Here is a 14,776-nt window from a genome sequence, read left to right as displayed (position 1 = left end):
CTCCATTCAGATCATCCTGTGTGTCGTTTATTAGTGTTTTAGCACTAGTAAACGGATACTCATCAGCAAAATGAATAGAAGATATCCTCTAAGTAATCAACAGCATCCTGGATCCTTCTTTCATGCAATTCCCTTTACATTTTTGTTGCAGTGAGTATTCCTTTTGTATTATGATTATGTATTACATGATCTCAACACATTTCTTCCTTTTTTGCTATTTTAAGTTATGTATGCCTTGTACACTATGCTGATGAATCTATTCAGGAAGTCCCAATCAGTTACAATCAAAATCAGAGCAAGAAAGATCCTTCTGTTTATCCATTTATCCATTGAGTGCCTATTATGTACTAGAGCTGGGAATACAAACAAGGGAAAAATGAAAGGGTCCCTAACTAGATTCTCATATGTTCTAGTAAGAAAGATAGACTTGTCTGCAGATAACTGCCACTCTTACTTTAGGTCTTAACTTAATGTCACTTTTTTAGAGGAGCTTTCTTTTGATCCCACTGTTAAAATCAGAGTGCCCTATAATCCTTTCTTGTTGTTACTTGCTCTTTTTCTTTATGGCCCTTTTTGGAGTAATTATTACTTGAGTTCTCTTTTCTTCACTAAATTGTAAGCTCTATAAAGGCAGGAGCTTATCTATTTGTTGATGGATGTGTCTCCAATATGTAGCATAATGCCTGTCGAGCCATAGTAAGAATAAATTCTTTGTATTTGTTGAATGATCTATGAACTTAAATACAATGTCATAAACAATTTGATAGAATTTTATCTATGGGCCTATGGAAGCACACAGGAGGGATCACTTAGTTCTGTTTAGGACTTTTGGGGAATGGATTTTTTGCTTGGTATGAAACTTAATGTCACATTGAGTCAATATTCTTATGTGCTATAAGCTTTTCCCTACCTCCCAACATTCAACCCTCTACTCTTCACCCTATAGCTTCACAAAATTCTGTGGCAAGAGAGGATGATCCAAGGGTTAGTTAACACTTTTCCTGTTCTCCCACTTGTGATTTTGTTTGACCCAATTAGTTTTGAAGGAGAACAACCCTCTGTTCTAAATATACACTCTTTTCTCAAGGTTATTAGACCTACTATTTATTAATAGTCATAGTTTTCAGTTTAAACAAACTAAAATAATTTCTTTCTGGATCTGGGACATAGAATAAGATGTTAAATTGTAAACCACTACAGTTGATTCTTTTTTATTAATGCAGTGACATTAATGAATGTATTGGAGGTAATCACCCATCTATAAGCTATATCATGTGGCAAGGGTTCAGGATTTGGCTTTAAACCCTGACTCAACTGAAAAGTTTAGCCAATTGATTATAGAGTATAGATTCCTGACAGGCATATGAATACATGATTATTATGGTGTAAAATCTTTTGGGTTCCGAGTACCCAAATCATCATTAATGAGGAATTAATGTATCATAACATAACACGTCAGGTTTGTCTTTCATTCAACTGAAGAAATAAGAATATAAGAATTGCATTTTTTGTGGTTAATATTTACAACAATAATTATGGAAATTTCAGAAAAGAGAATTGTTTTAGTACTTTAAAAGTCGTTTCTTTATTTTTTTTATTTTTTTTAATTTATTTATTTTTCCCCCAAAGCCCCAGGCGATAGTTGTAAGTCATAGCTGCACACTCTTCCAGGTGCCGTATGTGGGACGTGGCCTCAGCATGGCCGGAGAAGCAGTGCGTCTGTGCGCGCCCGGGATCCGAACCCGGGCCGCCTGCATCGGAGCCCACGCACTTAACCGCTAAGCCACAGGGCCGGCCCAAAAAGTCGTGTTTCTGAGTAGAACTGAGATTTATTCATTACATAATAAGATCAATTGCATGGACCTCTTGTGTTTGTTTTGTATATTTTGTTTTTAAAAGACATTTTATCAGCAATGACTCCTTAAAATATCTGGTAGAATTTAAGTTTGCCCAGTCCTAGAATGAAGTCATCTTTAGTTTGTTTGAGCCTCATTTAAGTGGATATTAAGTATTTTTCTTTGGGCTTTCCATGAATATTTTAGTTCTATAAAAATATTTTGATATTCTTTTGGAGCTATTACTCTTTTTGCTGTGTTGTTGAGATTTCCACTTGCCTGGTCTAACATGTTACTTTTCCCCATGATAATTGTGTTTAAACTTTTGCAATAACTTAAGATTTCTTGATGTGTTTATTCCTATTTGTGCTCCCTGCTCAGCCACAACTTTGTTTCCTTTTTATTTGATCTAAGGTTTGTTTGTAAAAGAGGTTAATGATCTTGGGAGGACAAGGGTAGTCCTTCATAATAGAAATATGCTTAATAAAACAAGAATAATTTGTTTACTATTTATATTTTGCTGAGCATGCAGAGTTGGCCTTGAGAAAGTGGACACTAGAAATAGAAGATCCAGGGTATACTATTTTTCTTTTTGTGTGTGTGTGAGGAAGATTGGCCCTGAGCTAACATCCGTTGCCAATCTTTTTCTTTTTGCTGAGAAAGATTAGCCCTGAGCTAACATCTGTGCCAGTTTTCCTCTATTGTGTATGTGGGACGCCGCCACAGCATGGTTTGATGAATGGTGTATAGGTCTGTCCCCGGGATCCGAACCTGCAAACCCTGGGTGGCCGAAGCAGAGTGTGCGAACTTAACCACTACTCCACTGGGCCGGCCCACCTTCCATCGTTCTTATTGTAAAGTGATTATCAACTCGAAAAGGCATTGTTTTCTTCCCTACACTGTGACTTCTTTCAGTTTTACAATCTGAGTGTTTGTTTTTGTCTTATAACTAGACAGGGATGAACATAAGAGCTTTAGAGTGGATCTTCAGTGCAGAGCATTGCTGGTAACTGTTTCCATCATACACTAATAGACTTGTCATTCAGTAGGAGATGGGAACTGGAAATTAGGAAAGTAATGGGATACCTGACCCAAGTATAAGAGCTAATGACTGGGAAAGGATTTCATATTTTTGCTTGACTTATAATTTTTATGTTAAACATGTTAGTATTTTTTTATAACCAGAAACCTGTTGAATATTTAGATTTGAGAGTTTTTTTTTTTTTTTTTTTTGGTGGGAAAGATCGACCCTGAGCTCACATCCATTGCCAATCTTTCTCTTTTTGCTGAGGAAGATTAGCCCTGAGCTAATGTCTGTGCTAATCTTCCTCTACTTTATATGGGACGCCACCAACAGCATGGCTTGATGAGCAGTGCATAGGTCCGTGCCAGGATCCGAACCCGTGAACCCTGGGCCACCGAAGTGGAGCGTGTGACCTTAACCACTACGCCACCTCAAAATCTGAGTTTTTAAATGTATAGTTTATTTAGAAAAGAGCAATATCACAATCTTCAAAAATGATCATTATTCTGTTTTGTTTTCCTGTTTCTCCAGAGATATTACATATGAAATATCAGTAGAAGCTGTATCAACAATGGTTGTTTTCCTTTCCTGCCAACTCTTCCACAAGGAAGTTTTGCGACAGAGCATCAGTCACAAGTATTTGATGCGAGGTCGATGGTATGTTTCTGTTTTAAATTTGTCTGGTTTTTTATTGTATAAATCTATATTTCTGGTCTTGTCCTCTTACCTTAGTATTGTCCCATATTTCCAACCAGACATTTCCTCCAGTTGTTCTGTCAGCACTTCAAACCCAACACGTACGGAACCAAATTCTGCTTTCCTGTCCAAACTGTCCATCCTTCCTGCCCCTCAGCCCCCAGCTTCATTGCCTTCTGTAGTGATTTCTTTGTAGAATTGAAACTTGAAAGTCATTTTTCTTCTTCCTTCTGCAGCATTCTCTATTTCTGAGCAGTTATTCAGTCACATTTGTTCCTTGAAATTATTTTTGTATCTTCCCCTTCTCACCAGTCCTGTTGAAACTACCAGTCCCATTGAAATAATCTGTGTCCCCTCTCCATGTGTTTGGACTACTTCAGTAGCCTCTTAACTGACTGTTCCTACTTGCGTTTAGTCAACAGTTATTTATTGTGTGCTAACCATGTGCCAGGCATGTGTTAGGATGTGGGGCTATGCTCCTGAGCAGAGGCTTACAGTCTCCTAGCGGGTGGGGATGGGAATAGAGAAATACACACACGCACATACACGCGTACACACGCACATACACGCGTGCACACACACACCTTCTGTCGACACAATCTTCACAGAACTTTAGAATGTAAAACAAATACAAATAAAATAGCTTTGATTAAAATTCTCAGGGAATTGGAAGCTTTGTCATTTTCACTTCCTTCTTGCTACCTTGAGGATTATATCTGTGGCACATTCACAGAATCCCTTAGGGCTCTTTGGAGAGCTTTGGCTCAAGAGTCTATTAAAAAGTGTTCTCTAGATTGCAGGAATGGATTTATCACCAATTTGAAGACACATATCCCTTTTCACCTATTTTCTCTCCCTTCTCCTCTCCTTCCATTACTTAAAAGCAAAGAATATTAACATTAAAAAAAATCTGTATACATATGTATATATTTTTTGTATGTATGCAAAAAATTGAAAATTTCGTACTTAAAAAGTATAGTCTTTTATATTATTGGTTTTTAAGTCTTGCTTTTCCCTACTACTTCTATGTTACTACCTTCCTTCAAGTGCCAGGTCCTGTTTTATGAGCTGAATTTGTATTTCACCTGTTATACAGATTACAGCTATGGTAACTGAAACTAAAGAGCTGAAGTGATTTGACCAGTGACTTATGGCATAGTGAGAGGAAAGCCAGAATTAGGCGTCAAGTCTGGTCTCAAAGCCCATGGTCTTCACTATTATGTGACAGTGCTAGATTTCTTTGAATTGTGCTAATCCCTTTATAGTAATAGATTATATAGATTATATTTATCATGATACAAAATCATATAACTCCCATAAATATGAGTTTGATATTGTTTTTTCTTTTTGTGTAGTCTTCCATACACCAGCAAACTTGTGAAAACCTTATTGTATAACTTTATCAGACAAGAAAAGCCGCCTCCTCCAGGAGCACATGTTTTCCCTCAGCAGTCGGATGGGGGAGGACTGCTCTATGGACTTGCATCAGGAGTAGCAAGTAAGCCTTATCAGATTTTGTCAGTTCTTTGATGTACAAAGATTTTGTCTAATTAGTCATAAGAAATTCTGTTCACTTGGCTGCCACTACTAACAGTTATATTGGCTCTGTGCATCTGGCTAAATGTGAAATACTGGAAGTAATTTAAAATATTTTTTTCCATTTGGTGCAGTGATTTATGCAGTGGAACATGAAAATAATGAATAGATTGTTTACCTGTAAGACACCATTTTTCAAGAAGAGTGTTTATGCATATTGCATGAGTTCTAGCTGTACAATATAAATACAATTAAGCTCTTGGAAACTTTTTCCTGCTTGTGTTTTATGAAAAAATCATTCTATTTTAGAGCCTTTATTGGTTATGATTTTACATGACTAATTAGGTGTGGTTTTCTTACTATACTCAATGTTTCATTTGTTCAGTGACAAATTAGCACATTTTGAAGAGTTTTGTAATAAATTCTGAAGTGGCACAAATGTGAGTTTTATCAGATTGGAAGCAAATTTCATTAACTGAAGGAAGTCTTTTCTCACCATACAGGAAAGCCTCATTTCTGTTTCACAGTGTTCAAACCTGAAGACGCTATAGAAGTACAAGAATACCCGGTTCTCCTCTTTGTCAGTGTGGAGGAGCTGGGTCATGTGAGGTTATATAAACTGAACTTTTGTTTTATTCTGAAAGAGAAACAAAAACTAGACTGACACTTTGGCAGTTGTAAGGTCTGCATGGTGCTCTTACTAAACTAACAGTATACATTCTACTTAATTACATAATGCAGAGTTGAGCTGTTTGAAGGAATTTTAAATGGAGCCAAGTCCACAGCTGAATATGGCTGTAGCATGCTCTCCACACTCAGGGAGGAACACCAGTTTGATATGAAAATGTAGTAGTGTGTGATAAGTTATTAGATAATGAGTCTTGGGAACCTCTTTGCATTAAAAGACCTCTGTTGACTTGAGGAATTGAGCTGTGGACCAGGCTTTCTAGATTTGCCTTCCTTTGATTTCTTTTAGTATTGTGAGTTGAATTACATTTGTGATCACTCATGGCTTTGTCTTTGGTGCTGAGCAGGCTACCTGGAATGCCAGACATGTGGAGGTTTGTTCTCCGAGTCACTCTTGGCCGCTGCCCTCATTGTTTCAGATGAGGAGGCTGTACAAGGCTTGCTCATTCATGGCCTCTGAAGGCAGCACAGGAATGGCTTCTCACGTACCCTGGGAAGGCTTCATGAATCCATTAGTGTTTTCTTTTTTTTGATCATTAAACTGGTATAAATATTTAAAAGTTGAGTATTTTCCAGTACTCCAATATGGTTGGAGAGTTTGGGGAGGAGATAGTATAAGTATAAGGTATAAGGAGTATAGTATGACTGCTTTCTTCAAAACAATGGGAATACTTTGCAGTTTTTTTTTTTTAAGTAAACCTAGATTTGTATCTGGTGTTTGGTTTTTCTTGCAGTTACGTGTCATCAGAAGGAAGTCTAGTATGGTATCTGGTGTCATCAGTACCAGGGTGCCAAAAAACTTGACTTTTAATTTTAGATCTGCTCCCACCTAGTTAGCAGCATATCAGAAGGAAGTCCCTTCATTTGCCTGGCTCCCAGGTTCTTGTCTTTCAAATGAGAAGTTTGGGATAGGTGATCACTGAGATTATTTCCACATCACTTTCAATAATTCTCTGGTTTCTTCCCTCACCTTTTAATATTTAATATTCAGTTAATATTTAATCATAAAGTAGACTTATGATTTTTAGTGTGCTATAGTCACAAGACATTTTACATAGCTTTCTTCCTAAATCTTCATGAAACTATTCATGTAAAGGTATAAATCATGATGGAGGAATTATTCATTATTTCACAGTAGATGACTCAAAGGATTATAAAAACAACAAAAAGACATTCTCCTTCTGAAAAATGCAGCTATGTATCATGGGCAAAATAAAATGTAAAAAAGATCACAGTCATATAATTCTTGTCAACCTTAAAAATGAAATAGCCAGTTATTTTACCAGCAAAACAAGTTTATTTGCAAATAGCCAAAGAATGGCAACTTGGAATGTGCATTCCATGGCAGACCGTAGGCAAATTCAACAATCAAAAGAGAGCAATGTTATTTTATAGGGAAAAAGGAGGAAATTGGGAAGGGTTGTTTTGAGTGAAAGTCCATTGGAGAAAAGCAAGAGTTCTGGGTGGTGATGGTTTCTCATTGGCTGAGTTACTGGAGTAGTCCATTTCTGTTTGGGATGCAATGTACATTTCTTCCTATAATTAAGGATTCTTTCTTGTTGAGACTTCTGTTGGGATCTGTAACTGATGATTCTTCCTGTTAAGGACTTTTTGTTGGAGTCTGTAATTGACCATCTTTCCTGTAATTGACCTCAAGTGGTACTGCATGGGAGCTCCCCCTTCTGGCGGCCAAACTCCATTTTAAATGAGGTTTCCCTTTATTAATTTTTTTTTTTTTTTTCCCTTTATTAATTTTTACATTTTGAATTAAGCCACATTCCAGGAAAGTCAGTCAAGTAGACAAAGAAACTTTGACTTTAGTTGTGTGATCACTTGTGATGATCTTTGGTTGGTAGTTAAGGAATTTTCTTACTGTAATATTGGCTTGAGAAAAATATGATTTGCAAGTTCCTCACTGAAAAAAAAATCATGTTGTAAAGCTAGATGCAAATTATAAACTCTTTTGCATTATATTCAGTTTCGCTGGGATTGAATTTTTCTTGGATATAGAAAGCATTTCTTTTCATAGCAATATGTGTATTGTATGTTTTGCTTAAATTATTTCCTTTGGAACAGCGTGCCTTATTTTGAAAAACTTCATGGTTTTGGATAGTGAAGTTCTGTTGGCACTGGCAGGGGAAGAGGAGAATCCTTGTGCTAGAACTGGGTCCAGATGAGTAGTGAGTCACATGTCTGGGCCCTCACCGGAGTTAGGCGAGGCCTTCTCCAGTCATTCTCACTTTTTCAGATTTCTTTCTTCTTATTCTTTGTTTATTGCCCAGACTCCAGCAAAAACTCTGTTGCATCTTGCATGCCTGACACTCTCTTGGTGCCTTTGCTTGAGTTATCTCTTTAGCCTAGAATCCTGCTTCCTCCTCTCTGTGACTTTGATTTTCTGCCCATCCAACTGTTAAGGTCCATCTCAAGTACCACCTTCTCCACCAAGACTTCTTTTCTCCCTCCTAGCTAGATGTGATCTTTTCCTGTGGCACTTAACACTGCTTTGTGTCATGATTACTGTGTACAAGCTGTATTCTGCCTACGTTGGCTCTACATACAATAAAATGAGAACTCACATCTATGTAGCACTTCTGAGTTTACAGAGCAACCTTTTGTGTATCTCACTTTATTTTTATAGCAACCTTGTGAAATAGATGGTGTTAATTTTTAATGTGATAGATGAAATGTTCCTAGTTATTAAATTATTTGTCTAAGATCACGTAGGAGAGAAGTGATGTTGGTTTGCACTTGGGCTGAGTTCTTTTAACTCCTGAGCCTTTGCTGTCTTCACTGAAGCCTTTGCTTCAGTGTCACCACCTGACTCCTGAGTGTGTCAGCTGCTTCTTGACCTCTGTGAGGGTGTTCACTGCAGTATCCAGCAGAGGACTTACATCTTTGTAAGTCCTTACATCTTTGTAAGTCCTTACATCTGTGGACTGTGGATAAATACTTGTTGTATGTAGTTAAATACCAAAAGCTAATACTTGTCTACACTGAAGGTAGGTATGAACTCAGTTGTAATAACATGTCTGTCATTTACGGAATGCCTCTGTTTTCCAGACACTTTAGAGGCTACTTTACATACCTGATTTCATCTACTCTTTACTTATTTTTCTTTTCTAACATTTTATTATGGAAAATTTCAAAGACATACAAAAGTAGAGAGAATGGGAGAAATGAGCCCCCCTCTACCCACAACTCATCTTCAGGAATTATCAACATTTTGCTTTTTTCCCATTTATCTCCCTCCTCGTTTTAAAAAAACTATATTTGGAAATAATGTTCACACATATAGAAGAGTTCCAAAACTAAAAATATTATAGAAAAAAATCTATATACCTTTATCCAGATTGATTTATTATTAACATTTTATCCCATTTGTGTTGTATTTGTATTCTCTCCCTCCCTCTCCCTCTCTCTTATTCTGGGCACGCACATACACACACACATATTTTTTTTTTTTTTTTTTTTACCATTTGAGGGTAAGTTACATACATCATGGCCCTTTGCCCATAAATACTTGAATATTTCCTAAAAGGGGATATCTCTTACACAACCACAGTACACTTATCAACTTCAGTAGATTTTACATTCAGCTACCCTTAAAAATAAATGAGGTATACTACCTCAGTAAGAATCAAGAAATGGAGATTTTCCTTTATATTTTAAAATCACCTTTATTAAGTATAGTATCATTTGTGTTGCACTTAAATTGAATCTTTACAGTTAGGTTTTATTGTAACTACTCTGTTATCACTTTATCTTAGATTAAAAGCTCTACGATGCAGCACATTCCCTTCTTATTTCTGCTCATTATTTGTCTTGTGGAACACAGTGAGTGCTTGGATGATGTTTGATCGGAATGTAATAAATAATTAAGAGGAATTATTAATATTTTTAAATTACTAGTAGTAAATTTTTTGTAGTTAATGAGAATAATGAAAGTTAACTTGTATAGATTTTGTTCTTTTTTGAAAAAGCATTTTCAGATGTGTCAAGCATGATTTATTTCTTTCACTGGAAGTGGTTAGAATGAATTGTACATTAATATATATTACTTTATCTGGTAATATCTATAATACATGCTGACAAGCCTCTATTCTTAATTTTGCAGTACAAGAAAAAAATGATTTCCTTCCTTTCGACAGTTTTTTAATTTAGAAATTCCTCTAATATGCTGACAAAATGGAAAAAGAATTGATATATCACTTTACTGTTTAGAAAAGAATACTACAGTTTTAATTAATGTGGTATTTTTTAATGAATCATAGAATTCCAGATTAGGAGAGATGATGGTAAAGGTCATCCGGTGGCTCCCAAACGTTAGCAGAACCGCCTGGCACACGTTTACAAAATGCGTGTGCATAGACTTAGACTTTGGAATTTCTAAGTCATCAGACAAGAGGTGGGGTCCGGTCATATACATTTTCAATAAGCATTCTAGGTGATTCTGATATAGCTGGTCCATGTCAGCACCACTTGTGTGGTGCAGGTCTCTTTCCCCTGCTGAATCTGTTCTGCTATAGGCACATCATGGCAGACAGCTGAGCGCTATTAACTACTGAGGAATGCGTTGTTTTGAGGCAGCTCTAATGGGTTTAACCGACTCCCTTATCTTTGTTTCTCTTCTTACTGTTTCTTTATTGCTCTCTGTTGCTGATGAGGTCCAGTTTATCAGGATCGTTCTTTATTTCTGACCATCAGTACAGTACTCCATCATGGAATGGAACTATCACCTCCCTGATTCTGGACACTGTACTTTTTATTAATCTAGACTAATCTGCCCATTAACTCTTTTGGCAGATAATATTCAGTTATTAATAAATTTATGTCAATTTTATCATCTAAGTCTTTTCCATATCTGTAGCTTTTATGTCCAGTCTTTTTCCTTCAGGTTTTGCATATATAGGTACAGACCTTTCAGTGTACCTTAGTCAGATTAATTTTGTTAGGTGTGGCATGGTCCATGATTCCAGCCAAAGAGTAAGATTTGTTCTTATTTTCAGCTTTAGATCATCGTTAAAGAAATATTTTGGGGCTTCCTGCTTTATTTGGGGTTGTGTCCTTGAGACCGTGTTGAGAGAGAATGGAGACATTCTAATTCCTATGTGGAAAGCAGGGTGTTTCTGTAGGTGGTACATGTAAAATAACATGGAAAATTAATGTAACTAGGGATTTTGTGACTTTTCTATGTAAAATAGATTTCATTTCCTGGAATCCTTGTGAGGATTTGCTGTGGGGACAGTAGCCTGGTTTTCCCAGGCAGCAGACTTTAGAGTTGATGAGGATTCCTGTAGTTTCCTGTGACTTTTAGGACTTGCCCACAAGGATCTTCATGAAACTGGAGCTAGGAGTCCCCTGTGGCAGGCGGTGCTGGGCGAGTCTTGTGACATCACACCAGGCCCTCCACCTCCTCCCCTATCTCTGCTCTTTGGATTACACCACAGGGACCTCTCAGCTGCCTTTTCTCTTCTCTTATTCCTGGAAGTCCTTGTGGGTAAAGGTGGCTTTCCAGAGCTTGAAGATTGAGAATCAGCTGATTTGGAGTGGAGCTCAGCGTGATCTTAGACAAGTTCTTCAATTCTTTGAATCTCATTATCCTACTTCATAAAGCTGATAAATATAAGACTTTTTATATGAGCTTATTGTGCAGAATAAAGGACTTTTTTGTATAAAGTCACTTCTAAAACTATACTACATCTATCTTCATGTAAAGAACTTTTGTTACCTGCACTGAACCTCTGCTGCTTCTTGTTAATTAAAATAAAAATAATTTAAAAGAAAATAAATTTAATTAAATGAAGTTAGTGATCAGAACAATCTCTGACAAACTTATGTAAGATAATTTAAAAATTTAAGAGAATATTTTGTCTTTTTGGTCTGCTCAAACTTTAAAATTTAAGTAAAAAATGTTTTGAAACACTGACTAAGTTGAATACACCAGCCATGTTTTTGCTCTTTCTCCAACTAGCTTTTCATTTTATATGGTGCAAAATTTGGCCAATGACGGTCAGAAAGGAAAATCTGATTGTTAAATAGATATTGCTCACAAGAGATTTCTCCTTGCTGCTTAAATGAACTTGCCTTGACAACTATCGCTATGGTACCATTTCTTATTCACTAATTTATCTGAAGGATTTTAGTTTCTTTTTGATAGTTTGTTTATAAAATTAGCCAGAGATTTTAATAAAGAAAAGACTTGATGCTGACCCAAACTGAATTATAATAAATATTTCAAATGTTCAACTAATCAAAAATAACAGTAGTATTGGGAGTCTTAGTTATAGTCAGTAAGGCAAGTGATACTTAATTCTTGCTTTAATCTATGTGTTTAACCTATTAACACATCACCCTACCCTGTTAGAGATGTTCTACAAAGCAAATGACCAAAGACTCTTACCTCTATGATTTGGTATGTGATGGAGGGTGTGTGGTGGTAACAAGTAGTCAGCTTAGACTGCTATAACAAAATACCACAGACTGGGTGGCTTGAACAACAGACATTTATTTCTCACAGTTCTGGAGACTGGGAAGTCTAAGATCAAGGTGCTGGCAGATTCATTTCTTGGTGAGGGCTCTCTTCCTGGCTTACAGATGGTTGTCCTGTATCTTCACAGGGCAGAGAGAGGAAGCTCTGGTGTCTTTTCCACTTCTTATAAGGGTACTGACCCCATCATGGGGCTCTACCCTCATGACCTCATCTAAACCTGATCACCTCCCAAAGGCCCTGCCTCCCATTACCATCACATTGGGGGTTAGGGCTTCAATGTATGAATTTTGAGGAGACACAAACATTTAGTCCATAATAGGTGTTAAATGGGTTGTGCTGGAATTCCCCTCACTAAAATTCTCAGTTTGGGAGGCCGTTCGTCTTTGGTATGTTAATGACTAAGGAGCCTTTCAGCTCCAGTCACACACAGCCCTGCTTGGTGGTGGTGGTGGTGGGAGTTGTGGCCAAAGTAGATCACTCATGGCCCATTCCAACCTCATTAATATGTTTAAAAAAAAAAAAAGAAGAGCATTCCAGAATGTATAAGGACCCCCTCCAAAAACAATTCTGTGATTGAAACAGATTATTTTCTTTTCTGGTTTTGGAGGCCACCACTTATGTTGTCCTTTGGAGGGACTGGCTCTAGATTTTGATAATTTAGCATTATGGAAGAAGTACAAGTATCAGACTCTGGCTGTTGGTATTAGATAGACCTAGGATTCAATGCCAGCCCTGCCATTTACTAACTGGGTATTCTTGGGCTGTTTAACCTCTCAGTGACTCAGATTCTCCAAGGTAAAATGAGGACAATACCTTCCTTTGTAGGGCTGCTGAGGTGATTAAATGAGCAAAATTATAGGGAAGAGCCTGGCACATAATAAATGGTCACTAATTATTAGTAACAAATATTACATGGTAATACGTAAAAGATAACTCTTGTTTAAAAAAAGCCAGTGACCTTATAATGATTTACAAGTTTACTCATTTTTAGTGTAAATAAATTATGAAAATGTCTGGTGTTTGGTATATAAATTTATAATGGAGACTTAAGGTAGTCAGTAAAAGAATTATGATGTTGAAAATTTAATGTTGTGAGAAGGAAATATAAGTTATAACATTTGTTCAGTTTTTCTTTTGATTCTATCTTTACTTCCTTGACTTTGTCTTTTAATATACGTTCAAGCTTTTTAATTGCCTCTAATGCCTTAAAAAAGGGTGAAGCAAAGAAGGGTTGACCTTGAAATTTCTTGTGTGTTTTTTCATTGTAAGACAAAGCTGTAATGTGATTACAACTGAGTATTTAATGTTTTAAAGAGCCAAGCCTAATTAAATGTGTTCTGCCAAACTGCGCTTTCCATCACAAGTACTGAGGTTTTACACAATAACTTTTGATATATGGCTTTTCCATTTGAATGAGCCATCAAAAATGTTTTTTTTTCCTTTGCTTGCAGTGGTGGGTGTCCCAGCCAAATTATTAAGGCCAAAGTAGTGATTATTTGTTTAGGCAAATGCTGTAATTGAAAAAGTTATAAGATAGAATTTGAAGATTAAGACTCACATTTCTCCCAATCGCTGTTATTGAGAAAGCTATTGAATTCATTGTGATAGGTATGGTATGCAGTAGTTGTAATTTATTTTACATGATGGTTATTTTTCTCTTCAGTTTTGACTTTTTCTGGGCTGAGTCATTGAGAGAAAGAAAAACTACAGTAAGAGAAAAAGTATGTGGCACTCAGAAACAGGCATAGTTGTGAAAACATTTCTAGTTAAAGCACTTTGAACTTTCAAAAAAAGAAAGTGTTTTATAAACAATAGTTACATTCTCAGTTCGTTTTTATTTGGAATGATTTGGTAGATTTTATATACCAGGTGAAAGAATGACATTTTTTTCCTTCTTTGTTTTCAGGACTGAACTCATTTACAAAATATAGTTAATTTCAGTTTACTGTTTCCTTGTAAGTGGTTCGTTGTAGGGATACACTGAGCATTTAGATTAGTATGTACAAAATGACTGTGTTTAGTTGAAGAGTAGTTATATACACAAGTTATTTTACTTTAAATTACTCTCTGAGAAAAGTATTATTTCAGATTTTAGATTTAAAGGTGTTTGTTAAATGATATTCATTGGAAGTAATATAGTGTCAAAATACGGTATTGATGTGTTGTCTTTTTTTCCTTGTAATTTGCCACCAGTCACTCCTAAGTCAGTTTCCAGAAATGGCTTTGAAAGTCAATGTGCCAGCCCTCTACTCTTGTTTTCTTCTTTTTTAAATTTTTTTATTCTTTTGAACAGTTTTATTTATTTATTTATTTTTTTGTGAGGAAGATCAGCCCTGAGCTAACATCCATGCTAATCCTCCTCTTTTTGCTGAGGAAGACTGGCTCTGAGCTAGCATCTATTGCCAATCCTCCTCCTTTCCCCCACCCCCGCCAAAGCCCCAGTAGATAGTTGTATGTCATAGTTGCACATCCTTCTAGCTGCTGTATGTGGGACACGGCCTCAGCATG

At 36.4% G+C, this 14,776-nt stretch overlaps 1 protein-coding gene across 3 annotated transcripts in view; it reads left to right on the top strand.

Moving 5' to 3' along the window:
• The window catches only part of DYM (dymeclin), a 437,675-nt gene that overhangs the window by 98,345 nt on the left and 324,554 nt on the right, over positions 1-14,776 (top strand). For all 3 annotated transcript variants that reach the window (XM_087439193.1, XM_004422520.3, XM_087439192.1), the window contains 2 exons: positions 3,391-3,516; positions 4,911-5,053. In XM_087439193.1, coding sequence (XP_087295319.1) covers positions 3,391-3,516; positions 4,911-5,053 — 269 coding nt within the window. The remainder of the gene's footprint in view (positions 1-3,390; positions 3,517-4,910; positions 5,054-14,776) is intronic.

The sequence above is a fragment of the Ceratotherium simum genome, chromosome 14 (assembly GCF_057802395.1).
Source record: "Ceratotherium simum simum isolate JZ-2026a chromosome 14, ASM5780239v1, whole genome shotgun sequence".
Lineage (NCBI taxonomy): Eukaryota > Metazoa > Chordata > Mammalia > Perissodactyla > Rhinocerotidae > Ceratotherium > Ceratotherium simum.
Note: the sequence above shows the minus strand (reverse complement) of the source record. Positions and strands in the feature narration are given on the sequence as shown.